General features: G+C 42.5%; 1 protein-coding gene across 3 annotated transcripts in view; it reads right to left on the bottom strand.

Moving 5' to 3' along the window:
* The window catches only part of CPSF2 (cleavage and polyadenylation specific factor 2), a 31,576-nt gene extending 17,800 nt beyond the window's left edge, over window positions 1-13,776 (bottom strand). Inside the window, exons 1-7 of one of the 3 annotated variants that reach the window (XM_090271322.1) lie at window positions 13,630-13,776; window positions 12,361-12,428; window positions 4,585-4,764; window positions 3,409-3,568; window positions 3,226-3,331; window positions 2,096-2,225; window positions 230-345 (exon numbers count right to left, since the gene is read on the bottom strand). In XM_090271322.1, the coding sequence (XP_090127448.1) occupies window positions 230-345; window positions 2,096-2,225; window positions 3,226-3,331; window positions 3,409-3,568; window positions 4,585-4,764; window positions 12,361-12,416 (748 nt within the window). In that variant the 5' untranslated portion in view covers window positions 12,417-12,428; window positions 13,630-13,776. Of the gene's footprint in view, window positions 1-229; window positions 346-2,095; window positions 2,226-3,225; window positions 3,332-3,408; window positions 3,569-4,584; window positions 4,765-4,925; window positions 4,943-10,350; window positions 10,413-12,360; window positions 12,429-13,629 lie in introns of those variants that run through there. The other 2 variants (XM_090271320.1, XM_090271321.1) reach the window with 2 other exon arrangements.
* Window positions 13,777-13,845: the final 69 nt, after the last annotated feature.

Here is a 13,845-nt window from a genome sequence, read left to right as displayed (position 1 = left end):
TCGCAGGGAGAAGCCCTACTTTGTACCTACCCCACAGAAGTCAAGTTCAAACCAACAGAAGCTTCTTTTTGTACAAAATATTAATATGGTCACATAGTATTTTTTCAAAAAAATACTAGAGTTAGCCAATCTCTTAGACAAGAAAAGTGTTAACCAGGACAGAGCTAACATCAATTCATACTACCATGCACGTCACAGATCTTCATAAAGGGCCTTATGTAATACGTACTCAGAAGCTGCTCATCTCTCTGTTTTCTCCTCGGCTGCACATACGTAGCATTAAATGAATCTGTGATAAGCAGGGAGGGTCTGCTTAGCATTTCCAAGGAACATCCATTTAAGTGGCTATAACAAATTTGAAGACGAGAAATATTTTATACCATTCCAAATAAATAATAGCTTATCTTACTTAAAATTAAGCAACTTCTTTTATAAGGTTTTTCCCTCCTCTAACTATAAAAGTATACATACATGCTCACTGATAAGAAAATCTGGTAAATTAAGAAAAAAAAAAAAAAAAAAAGGAAAACCAAGAGCTTCCAGAGTACCATCACTAAGATATAATTGACATAATATGCTCTCCATACAAAACAAAGCAATTAAAATTACTCTTGTGTGTCCTTTTAAAGGGAGTCTGACTTTAAATAGTTATATTATATGGTAATTATTACTGACTATACCCCCCAAAAATAAAAATCCCTAAGTTCCTTTAAATAGAAGGTCAAGAGCATATACAGTATTTTTTTTTAAATAACCCTGATCCCTTTATACAAACATTTTTAAAAATAATTTATTTATCTGTTTTATTTATTTATTTTTAGAGAGAGGGGAAAGGAGAAAGAGAGGGAGAGAAACATCATTGTGTGGTTGCCTCTCACTTGTGCCCCCAACTGGGGACCTGACGTGCAACCTAGTCATGTGCCCTGACTGGGAATCGAACCAGTGACACTTGGCTCGCAGGCCAACGCTCAATCCACTGAGCCACAGCAGCCAGGCTATAAAGTATAGTTTGATGTAAAAAAATTAATCTCCTTTGCAACATCTCCAGGAAGAAATCTGTTTTATATAGTGGATACTAACATGGAAATTTCAAAATATATCTTTTATCTCTTCTTTCGTAATTTTCCCTTACAATGCAATTAATCAGTTAATTTTGAAAATATTCATTAGTTGGTGCTTTTAAATTGCTTTAGATTTCTGGTTAAAAAAATTACTTTGTTTCTATCCATGTTGTTGCAAACGGTAGCAGTTCCTTCTATCTTTCTGCTGCATAGTATTCCACTGTGTATATATACCAAGTTTCTGATCCACTCATCCACTGATAGGCACTTAGGTTGTTTCCAGCACTTGGCTATTGTGAATAGCACTGCTATGAACATAGGGGTGCAGAGGTTCTTTTGAATTGGGGTTTCAGGATTCTTGGGGTATAAGCCCAGCAATGGAATTGCTGGATCAAAATACAGATCCATTTTTAGTTTTTTGAGGAAATTCCATACTGTTCTCCATAGTGACCGCACCAGTCTGCATTCCCCCCAACAGTGCAGTAGGGTTCCCGTTTCTCCACATCCCTGCCAGCCCTTGTTGTTTGTTGATTTGTTGATGATATAGCCATTCTGACGGGGATGAGGTGATATCTCATTGTGACTAAAATTTGCCTCTATCTGATGGCTTATGCTTAGTGAAATAAGCCAAGCAGCAAGAGAAAAATACCATATGACAATCACCTAACACAGGACACTAATGAAGAACACAAACAAATGAGCAAAACAGAACCAGAGGCATAGAAACAAGGAGCAGACTGACAGTGACCGGGGAGGGGTGGGGGGAGAAGGGGGGAAAGAAGGAGAAGGGTCTTGTCAAGGAACTATTATGAATGACCCATGGACATGGACAAGAGGGTAACGGGGTGGGGACTGACTGTGGGAGAAGGAGTGGGGGTGGGGGGGTGGGGGGAGCAATGGGGGAAAAAGTGGAACAACTGTAATAGAAAAAAACAATAAATATTTAAAAATTTACTTTGTTGCTAATATTCCCTGCAAAGTATAAAATAATACCAATTGTGTTCCTACTAGCTTTTCTATATATATATACGTACATCTCCCTCTTGTGGTTGAAGTCAACGGCATAAACAATTTCTTCTTCTCCATCTTTGACTATTTTCCATATTGTCCCCCCTATCATATGACCGGCGGGCAATGGTGTGATAGACAAGCCATGTCCTTTACCTATATCAACAAGATAATGGCAATATTCAGATTTCTTTTAATACTTAAATAAAGGTTATTTATCTGTAAGCTATTTTTAATAGGCAATGTATACAATTATACAAAATTCAAAAGTAAAAAAGTATAGAGTGAAATGCAAGTCTCATCTCCTGTCCCCCGACTACTCCATTCCCTCATGGAGGCAAATGTTCTTGTCACTCGATTATGCAGTCTTGCAGACATGTGTGTGCCTGAGAACAAAAGGCTTGAGATTGGACTTAACGTTACTATTACTAGTAAATTACCTAGTATGAACTAATACATTTTAATATTTATATTGTATACACAGTTCTTGTTTCCATTTTTGCTAACCTCTGACAATTCAAACCTCACTACTGTAAAGAATTTATCCTGCGGAAAACTTCAGTGCATGCAGAACTGCAGAGACCACTGTGACTTCCTGGCTAAGTCTTCAGGCCTCACTGCTGCACCCTTTTCTCAATGCCGGGGCTTATATCTGAAAATCTGTAATGCAATTCTCTCGGTAGATGAAAAATATATATGGGATATGTAACTTCCTGACCTAATGAAAGAATGCACTTTTTAATGCCTGATTCTAGAATTCAGTCATTTTGTCCTCTGCGCTGCCATGACACACACTCCATTTCCTCTGGCCACGACATTCGGTCGTCTGAGCTCCTTTACCTCCCCAACCCAACGGGAGCTCCTGGAAGGAGGATCTGGCCACACGACCTCTGGGCATTATACACAGTAGACAATACATGTCTGTCCCAAGTTAAAAGTGAAAAGGCCTAAGTTGTTCACATTTTGTTAGTATTCCATCTGGAATATTTTTCAGTCTGAATGACTTGGGGGAGGTTCGGAGTTCTCATTAAAAAATTGCTCACTGTTTATCCCTCAGGCCATAATGCCTACAATTTTTACTACAAATTTCCCCGTGTCCTTTTCAGTAAGTTAAACCCCACTAGTCCACTTATTTACTACTGGAAATGTCTTTTACCTTTCAAATTCACAATCTGAGAGAATTTCAATTGCTGTATTTTATCAAAGGCTGCATCCACGTCATCTAATGTGAAGAGCGTAAAATCTTCTGTGTTATGTCGAGACTAAAACAATAACACAAATAAAGGTTAAAAATGATCAGCGGAGAAGTGTTAAAATTTTCTTGGCTTGCTTCGGTTACCTGGTAAAGATCGTACATGAACATCTGTCCCATCTTATAAACAGGAATGGTCGCGTAGATAGCGCAGTTCAGGCCCAGCTTGCCAACAGCGTAGGGAAGGGCCCCGAGGTGGAGCGGATCGGGGTGCGACAGCAGCACCGCGTCGATCTGGTGAACGTGCCTGGGAGAACACACGCAAACGACCGTGTCCCAAACCATGTTTGGACAGTAAAGGCAGGACAGTCAAAACTATCTCACCAATTCTGATTCCTCTCAGTATTTTGAATTGAAGACTATGCTGGAGTAAGAAAGCTAAAAGTATGACGCCTACAAATTTCGGTCATTACTACCCTTGTCCTGTTGGGATTATCAAAATTATTATATAAGTCACACATAAATATACTAAACCTATTTAAAAAAGAAAAGTAAAAGAGAAACAGTAGACACCACATGTAAGCTGATTTTAAATGGCTATCTTATATACTATTAACTTAAGTTCAAGAACTCAGCTTAGAATTTCAGAAATTAAGGAGAAGATACTTAAACGGCCACATATTTATTATTGGTTTTTGGCCCAGCTTTTTAACATGGTAACTGACAACACATTCATTATAGGAAAAAATCTCAATTAATCAATGAAGAACATTCTCACTTACAAAAGAAAGAAAAATTTTTTGCTACAAGTTCTAAGATTTCTAAATGCTTAAGTCCTCTTTCCTTTCATAATCAGTACCCTACTGCAAACAAAACTTAATTTAATGGGTTAGTGTCGTCGTGCATCTGACAATCATTATTCTGAGCACCGATTCTCAATGTCTAGCATTAAAAGATCAAAAAGCAAGCTAATGTGATCTGACTGCAGAACTTTCACATGGAAAGTTTTTCCTCTCTTCAAATTCTTATAAACTTAACCTTGCTCTTTTCTAAAATTTGGGTGCCAAAACTTCTACTGAGATCCGTTAGCCAAGTAATGATTAACTTAAGATTATGCTGAACTTTAAATAACACAATGTGTAAGTCAATCGAACTTTCCAAGTGAAAATAGTCACTCTTCGGCTCTTTGGCATAAATAAAACCAACTCTTTACTATAAACTAAATTAGAGCAAAAAAGAAACGTTGTGTAACGTGAAAATAGTACTAACAGTGTAGAAAAGTTGATTAACTAAAAGTCTAGAAATATTAAAAGTAACACCTACTTCCTCAGTGAATCGATAATATCCATAGAAAAGTGCTCATCCCAGCCACAGTCCAATAAAAATCTAAATTCATCAACTTGGAGAAGATAACAAAGAGCAGACTCTTCTTGAACCCCAGAGAGGGTAGTTAACTTGATAATAGATGTCATTTTTGGTCCAATAACAATAGTCCAAAAGGTTCTTTCAAAAGAAATAAAAATATAATTAAGGATAAAAGTACAGTCTGACATACATAACAAATTAATTTCTAACTGAGAAGAAATTCGATAAACATGGAAAGCAAACATTGTAAAGACCCATTTCCATCTAGCCAAGTGTAAAAGTACAAACACTTTACACACGCTTGTTTACAACGAGTCCTTTGATGGCTCCCGGTGTGATTTGACGGAATGCAGTGAACCCTGGAATCAGACCAACTCAGGTTTCAGTCTACTCCTGTCCATGGTTCTGGGCAAGTTAACGAACCCTTCCTCATCTGTGTATCCCAGTCTATAAAACATGAATACGAATATGTACATAAAAGGGATGTCAGAATTTCTGTTGGGATGCCTTCTAATGCATGTTTCAAGAAGATATAACATGAACACTGCTGCACTAAAACTAGAATTGTGGGCTAGCAAACAGATGTTATAAAAATATTCATTAAGAAAATACAGCTCTACAGAAACATTCTAGGTGTTGCTCCTTAAAATATATGAGCCTTTCCTGGCTACCTCTGCAGGTAGGAGAGGTCACTGCATGTCTGATAACATGTCACTATCCATCTGCCCACGGTCACACCCACAAACTAAGGTAAACTGGCTGCCCACCTTTCACACCAGGCTGTCAGGGGCTAATCCCACCACACCCCATCTGGTTCTCCTCGGCCACAGCAGAAAATCAAGAAGAGCCCTGCTTTCTCATTCTCACCAATGTGCACATGTCCTCGTTGGCCCCCATCCTCCCTTCCAGCATGCTGCTGGAACAATGATGACGTTCACCTGTTGCTTCAACCTCTTCTTCCAAGGGTCTCTTCACCTGCTTATCTTCCGAGATCTGGCTCAGTGCTCTCTATTATAAACTTGCTATTTCTTAATTCCCTCACTTTGTCCATTCCCTCCTCTCCTCTGAATCCCGCCACTAGAACACGGACTGCGTGGAAGCAGAGACCGTGCCTGTTCTGATCACAGTTATCGTCCAGCGCCCCCACAGCGCCCAACATACAGCAGCGGTCAGTACGTGCTTCAGGGATGAACGAAGCAGGGCGAGTCTTAAACGAGCTTTGGTGCCCTTATGACACCGTTAACAGTTACCTACTTACATGCATCTCCTCTTGCTTGGGAGATGTCTCGGAGGGCAGGACAAGGCTTGATCTATTTTTATATCCTTATCATATTAGCACATGACTTGCTAAGTGTCGCTGGTTCGATCTTCCAGTCAGGGCACATCAGAGAAGGAAAACTCTGACTCCAAAAAACCTCCGCTGCCTTGCGGCATACCTCTTCAGGGGAAAGGCTAAGGGAGTAAACCCCGACAGAAAATCCGGAGCCGGAGTCCCTAAGGCGGTTTGACATTGTAGTCAACACCGGCAACTCCTGCGGCGCACCTGAAGCCAAGCTGTATCGACTCCGTCTTTCCCTTGGACCCTTCAGCTGCGAAGAGGGGGTGAGTCTGCTGCATGGGCAACAGCAGACCCTCCATATCACCCTGCCCAGGCTCTGTAGCTTCAGCTTCACTGGAGAGGACACTCCAGCGTCATCGCAAGATGTCGATTCAACACGGGAGGAGACAGATACCGTGTCACTCCCGAGTCGGACTGCACAGCCATTCTCGGCGGTGCAGTGCAGATAGACTCTTAAGACTCTTAAGAAGCTACACCATCGTCTCTCGAGACGGACGGCTGCCGACGACGACATGACTTGCTCACAGTGGTTTTTTATTTAGTTATCTATTTAAGATTTTATTCATTTATTTTTAGAGAGAGAAGAAGGGAGGGAGAAAGAGATGGAAAGAAACATCAATCTGTGGTTGCCGTTCATGCACCCCCAACTTGGAAACCTGGCTCACAACCCAGGCATGTGCCCTGACTGGGAATCGAACCAGCAACCCTTTGGTTCACAGGCTGTCACTCAATCCACTGAGTCATACCAGCCAGGGCTCACAGTGGTTTTTAAATAAAAAGTTGTTGAAACAAGTTAAAATGTAAAATGTATTGACTTAGCATGTTCCTATTTGTAAGGTATGAGAAGTACAAAGATACTAATGCTCTATTTGATAAAAGTGTGTATAAATACAACTTTGGAAAGGAGCTATGAAATTCTCCCTGTCCAAAAGCTTCTTGTACCAGAGTGATTCCTGCAGGGGCGCGACATTTCCTAACGGACTGGAGCACATGTGCACAGCTGAAGGCAATGGTGGACCACTGCTGCACTGCCTTTTCTTTTTTTCATATCCATCACTTTACCTTAAAAGCCCTACAATGAGACAGTCCAAAATGAATTATGAGATAGCGCTGAAAGATGAGACTCTCAGGTCGTGACTGGGGAAAAGCAGAGAACAAGTACAAATAGCGCTGCTCCTGATGACGCAACTAGACCAAAGCCGAAAGGATGCCTAGCAGCTGATGCGCACAAAGGCGAGCAGGATGCTGCACAGCACGTGTAACTGGAACATGGAACATAAGCAGCATGAACAAGGTCAACCGGGAATTGTAAAGAAAGAAATGGAGCGTCTAAACACTGCCGTGCTTGGTGTTAGCAAACTACCGTGCGCCAGAATGGCAACTCCTAGAGTTCTACTCTGGAAGTGACAAGCTCAGAAGAAACACAGTGGCTTTAAACTGAGGCAGTTAGGGCCTCCTGTGCAATTTCTGACCCAATATCCATCTGGCTTCTAGGGAAACCTATTCACAGAACCATCATTCAAGTCTATGCTCCAACAACAGAGGCTGAAGAAGATGACATTGAGAGCTTTTACACACGTACCCAAGAACAAATTAATCAAATACCAAAACAAGACACATTGATAATTACAGGTGATTGGGACACAAAAGTAGGAAATAAAAGTAGAATCAAATGTTGTCCGGATATTTGGACTGGAGGTCAGAAATGAAGTCGGATATTGGCTCGTGGATTCCTGTGAAGCCAACAACTCGTACGTCACAAACACATGCTTCTAATAGCTGCCGGCTGTATACATGGACATTGCCAGATGGCCAGGAGGAAATCAATAGATGATGTAATTAAAAGTAGGAGACGGAAAAGTTGTATTCTCTCTGCCAAAAAGAGCCCAGGCGCAGATTGTGGTACTGACCACAAACTGCTAATATCAAACATTAGAGTAAAGCGGAAGAGCACTAAGAGACCCAAAGTTCCAAAATATAATGTAACTAACATTCCTGATGGATGTAAAGTCCATATGAAAAACTGTTCAGCTCAACTGACTGAGAACCAGAGGCCTATGGACTATAACTAGAAAATCAGAGAAGACTGTGAAAAGACAAAGGAGGAAGTAAAAAGGAAAGAAAAATTGAGATGGGTGACAGAAGAAACGCTAAAAACAGTTAAACAGGCAAGAGGCGAAATTAAAAGGTAACAGACAAAAGTGAGTTAGAGTCCTGAACACAGTTTATCAAAGACCACCACGAAGACATAGAGAGAATTACAGGAGTCAATGAAAGAAGAGAAATACAAAAAAGGAAAAATAAGAGAGCTCTACCAGGAGATTCAAGAAATAAAGGGAAGACTGAAACTTAAATTAGGAATGCCGAATGACCAGTAAGGAGGCACAGAATCTGACCAGGAGAAAATACAGGGAAGGTGGAACCAGAATACTGAAAATCTACACAGAAGAGACAAACGAACGACCGGTACCTTGAAGAAAATTCCTATGAGGAAGAACCTGCAATTCTAGAAGATAGTGTGAAAGCTTTCCTGAAAGTATTGGGAAGTAATAAATCACCAGGGCTAGGTGGGATACCAATAGAATGAATTCAACCCAGAGACTGAATCTGTCAAAATCCTAACCAGAATATGTCAATGAATATGAAACCTTCACTGTACATCCAAACCTTCAAGCAGGGAGATGCCAAGCAGTGCAGTAACTATAGGACGACTGCTCTCACTTCCCACACAAGTAAAGCGATGCTCCAGGTGATGCGACAGTCCTCTACCTCACATGGGGCCAGAAATGCGGGATGTTCAAGTGGAATTCAGACAAGGAAGAGGCACTCGAGACCTAAGTGTAAGCACTTGTTAGACAGATACTGAAGTGCTCGAAGACTTTCAGAAGGCCAGTCTATGGTTTACAGACTACAGTCAAGCCTCCGACTGTGGGGATCATGGAAAGCTATGAGTTGCTCTGGAAGAAATGGGTGCGCCTCAGCCCTGGCCTGGTAGCTCAGTTGGTTAGGGCATCATCCCAATACTCCAAGGTTGCAGGTTTGATCCCCAGTCAGGGCACATACAAGAATTAACCAATGAAGGCATGAATAAGTGCGACAACAAACTGATGTTTCTCTCTCTCTCTCTCTCTCTCTCCAATCAATAAACAAATTTTTTTTTTAAATGGGCGTGCCTCAGCACTTGATTGTCCTAATGCATAACCTGTATTACGGACAGGAAGCCACCATGACAAAATACGGAGAAACAGAAAGGTTTCCTCTCAGCAAAGGTGTTTAGGCAGGGGTGCATTCTGTCTCCCTATCTGTTTAATCTATACGCAGAACATACCACGTGAAAAACTGGGCTAGACTCAGGAGGAGTGAAAATTGGTAGAAGAAATATCAACAACTTAAGATATGTGGATGACACCATCTTACTGACAGAAGGTAGCCATATTTGGAACAACGGAAGTGACAGGAGAAAGTGCCAAAGCAGGACGACATCCGAACACCACGAAGACAAAACGCCACGACTAAGGAAGAGATCCAGAGCTTTAACATAGACAATGAAGACGTTGAAATGGTTAAAGATTTTGCGTGTCTCAGTTCAGTCATCAATTCAAATAGACACTGCAATTAAGAAATCAAGAGAAGGCTGAGACTCGGAAGAGCGGCAATGGAAGAATTAAGGAAAATCATCAAGAGCAAAGGCATGTCATGAGGGACCAAGGCTAAGATCACCCACACCCTCGCAGTCCTAACGCACAGATGTGAAAGGTGGACAGTGAAGGGGGCCGACAGGAAAAAACCGCTTCGTTTGAAGCACGATGCTGGCCTAGAACTCAACTAAAACCTTGAATGGCCAGAAGATGAACAAGCAGGTCCCAGGACAAATTAAGCCTGAAACATCACAACAGGCAAAAAAAATGACAAAACTAAAAGCTGTCCTACTTCGCTCTTATCACGAGAAGGCAAGGCTCTTTGGAAATGGCAATAATGCTGGGAGAAACGGAAAGCAGTGGGAAAAGAGGAAGACCAAACAAGAGATGGATTTATTCCATAAAAGGAGCTGCAGGCACGAGGCTACCGGAGCTGCGCTGGGCTGCTGAGGACAAGGCATCGTGGACATCACTCATTCACAGAGTTGCCAGGAGTCAGAGCCAATGAAACAGCAGGTAACACACACCACAATTACATTTAATGGCCCAAGAGAAACCACCTTACCTCCCACTTTCTTTATTTACATCATGAAGTGAAAACACAAACTACCTTGCAGACAGAATTGAATGAGTTCATGTTAAAATATTTTTGCAGACAGACCCTGATTTCAATACATGAAAAGTATTTCTATTACAATTACTTAGAACATAATAAAGCTATATCTTTATTAGACATTCATTACTTACTGGTATCTCAGTCGTATATAGGATGAAACACCATGAATTCAAAGGAAGAGTTCTTTATCAATCTAAAAAATAAAGAAACAAGAGTCTCATGAGCCCTGCTGGGTAGCTCAATTGGCCAGATTATTGTCCTGATACACTAAGGTTACAGGTTCAATCCCCAGTCAGGGCACATGCAAGACTCAACCAACTGATATGTAAGTAAGTGGAACAACAAATCGGTGTTTCTCTCTTCCCCTTCCTCTAAAATCAATAAATAAAAATTAAAAAAACAAAAATTTAAAAAGTGTGGTATAATAATTTACTTCAGTTTTAATTATGCTGTTTAATTTCTATGTCTTGCCCTAAGATAAACACCATGAACAGCAACAGGTAATATACTATATGGTCCTTTTTTAAAGAAGAAACGTCATAATTTTAGAAAGCTTAAGCTTACATAAAATAAACAGGGATAGGATAATAAAAGATATAATAATAAAAGGCAAAAGTAATAATATACCAAAGTAATAAGCAGGAGCTGAAATATGCAGTTTATGAAATAAGATTTTTTAAATTGCCATTAAGGAATGTTACTAAAAATCATTAAAAAGGTGGGATCCTGAATTAGTCATTAAAGATTCATAGGACCTGGGTAAAAAAAAAGACGAGAAGAGGTATTCAGAACAGTAACATGATCAAAGGCACAAAATTTAAAAAATTACAAACTACAAGTGAAAAAACTGGCCTGGCATATGGATAGAAAAGGGCCAGATAGTAAAAGGCCTTGGAAACTTTGGACCTGGTTCTATAGGTAACAGAGAAACATTTTAAGATCTGTTATCAAGTGGAGGATGACATGATACAGGTAAGTATTTTAGGAAAATCTGGGTGGTGGGCATGATTGATAAGACTGTACAGAAAGCTGGCAGATAAGAAGAGGAAGTACGTATTTAGCTGACTGCTTCTTCCTTTCCACTTTATGGGTTCTCTTTCGAGGCTACATTTCTTGAGCCCCAAATGTACTTTTACAACTCTATGGCATGAATTCCTCAGTTGTTATTAAGTAACCGAAGCGTATAACTCTACACCTTTGATTCCTTTTTTTACTTCTTTTTGAACACTCTGTTAGCAACTCCTGATTATTTTTCCCCCAGAATGCCTTGCCCATATATCAGGCCCTTTCTGTTCCTACTGCCGACGCCTTAATGCTGGGTCTCATTATCTTACATTCGGGTCCTGCCAGGTTAATCTTCAGACACGCAGCCTTACACATCATCCCCTGCTCAGAAATCTAGGAAGTCTTCCTACTGCTTGAAAAAACAAAAAAACCCAGAGGCCTCAATACCTTCCCCAGCCATGGAAGGCGCCAGCCAGCTGCCCTTATATCCCTAGTCATCACCATCTCAAGACTCAGCTCCAAGTCCACTCCCTTACTAATTCTTCTATCATTAGTCTGGACTTTTGTAGTCTGGTCCAACAAAAATATAATGCAAGCCACAGATGTAATTTAAAACTTCTTGACAGCCACACTGAAGTTCTACAGGTGAAATTGATTTTAATATATTTTTATTTAACCCCATATATCCAAAATATCATTTCAACATGGAATCACTGTTAAATTATTACTGAGGTTATTTTACATTGTTTTTTTGTACTAAGCCTTTGAAATCCAGCGTGTAGTCCTTATTTACAGCACATCTCAATTTGACCTAACCACAACTGCTCAAGAGCTGCACGTAGCTGCTGGCTACTGTAAAGGCACAGGTCCAGACTCTAAAATTCATGCTTCAGAACACAGGGCGCTGAGTGTTCTGCCACTCCTCCAGGGCGGGTGGGCACCACTCTATTTTCATGTACAAGGCTTAGGCTTGATTTTAATGGTATCATCAACCATTGAGTCTCCCAGGCTACAAATTCTGGAGTCACCTCCTTGCCCAAATTGGCTGCCACAAGCCGAGTCCTCCGTGACATTTCAGAAATGTCTCTCTGACGTCCTTTACTCTCATACCTCAGCTGAGGCACTCGTCACCTTACCTGAATGAGTGCAGTTTCCTCTCATCTAGTTGTCCCGTTCCAAGTTGATCCTCCATACAGCTGCCCTCCTAGAGCAAACAAACAAAAAAAACATACTCATGCCCCTTCCCTGCGCAGAGTATTCACTGGCTTCCTGCTAACTATGGAATGAAATCTCAAAACTTCTCAAATCTCTGCACCCCAGTTCTCCCTCCAGGAATGACCTCTTGAGCCCAGTGAATTCCTTTTGATCCTTCATGACCCAGGTAAAATTTTTTTTCTCCTTAATAAAGCTTTTTGGGTGTCCTCAGGCAGTATTTTACTCTCACCTAGCCCAAACTGGCCACCAAGAATACGGGTTGAAAGGGTGCTGAGCGCACAGGCGAAGTCTGTATCGCCAATGCCCGAGCAGGGCGCTCAGAGCAACATAAATGCGTACGGAGGGGAGGGAGACACGCTACCCGCGCCCCAAGTCCCTTCCGGGCGGTGATTCTGACCCATACTCCAAGACTTCATCACGACGATCTATCGTGGCGACCTGCTCTCTCCATAATGACCCTGCATGTTGATGACAACTAAGGGGACTTCTGCAAAAAGCAGGGGAAAAGGAAGGGTTGGCCTCTGAGCTCACTGGGCGCCGCGTCTCTTCCGGGTCAGTTCTGCCAAGGCAGCGGTTTTCGAACGGGATCAAACGGGTTGTAAAAATAAAAAACCTAGGAGACGGGCAACTGATAACGCAGGTTGGTCAGGCCCTAGGAGACCAGACCTGCCGGGCTGACGCTAGTCTGACCTCCTGTTTACCGGAGAGTCTACAATAGGTCGGCGGTGGCTGGGGAGCGGGGGCCAAGCAGGGCCGAGACCATTTTAACTAAAAAAGGCGCCTACTTGCTTCCCAGTGCGGAGTAGCTGCTGGGCCCTCCTCCCGAAACAACGGATCAGCCTCGAGCTAGGAGGCTGTGAACTCACTAGCCACGAGCCTCCGGAGCCCAAGCCGGCGTCGGGTTAACTCCGCCGGCGCCGCGAGCCTGGATGGGCAGCGAGCAGCCGCAAAAGGGAGGGAAGGGGGGCAAGAACGGGAATCGTACGGACTGCCGTACAAGACCCACGGGGAAGTCACTTCTCTTTCCGTCGCTAAGCACATCCACCAAGAAAGACCAGGACAGTCGCAGCCGAAACCCCGGGAGCACGTCCCAGCGGAGTCGGGGATGGAGTTGGAGCCAGGCTGTCCCGGAGTCCCGAGGGCGCCCCCTCCCCCGCAAAGGCTCGCTTCTTTCTCCCGCCCCCACTTGCCTCGTCAGTCCTCCCCACAGCGCCGTCCACTGTCCTTCCCAATCCCTAGTCGAATCCAGGCTCAGAGCGAGGAAGGCGGCCGCTCGCTCAGCAGCACCCGAGACCACCAGGCAGCGGCAGGTCCTCAATGGCGGCCGCCATTTTGAAGGCGGAGTCTAACCAACGAGGCGGGGGAGGCCCCGGGCGATACCATCTTCGGGGGAGGGGGGGCACGAA

The sequence above is a fragment of the Furipterus horrens genome, unplaced genomic scaffold (assembly GCF_987537825.1).
Source record: "Furipterus horrens unplaced genomic scaffold, mFurHor1.1.pri manual_scaffold_3, whole genome shotgun sequence".
NCBI classification, from domain to species: domain Eukaryota; kingdom Metazoa; phylum Chordata; class Mammalia; order Chiroptera; family Furipteridae; genus Furipterus; species Furipterus horrens.
Note: the sequence above shows the minus strand (reverse complement) of the source record. Positions and strands in the feature narration are given on the sequence as shown.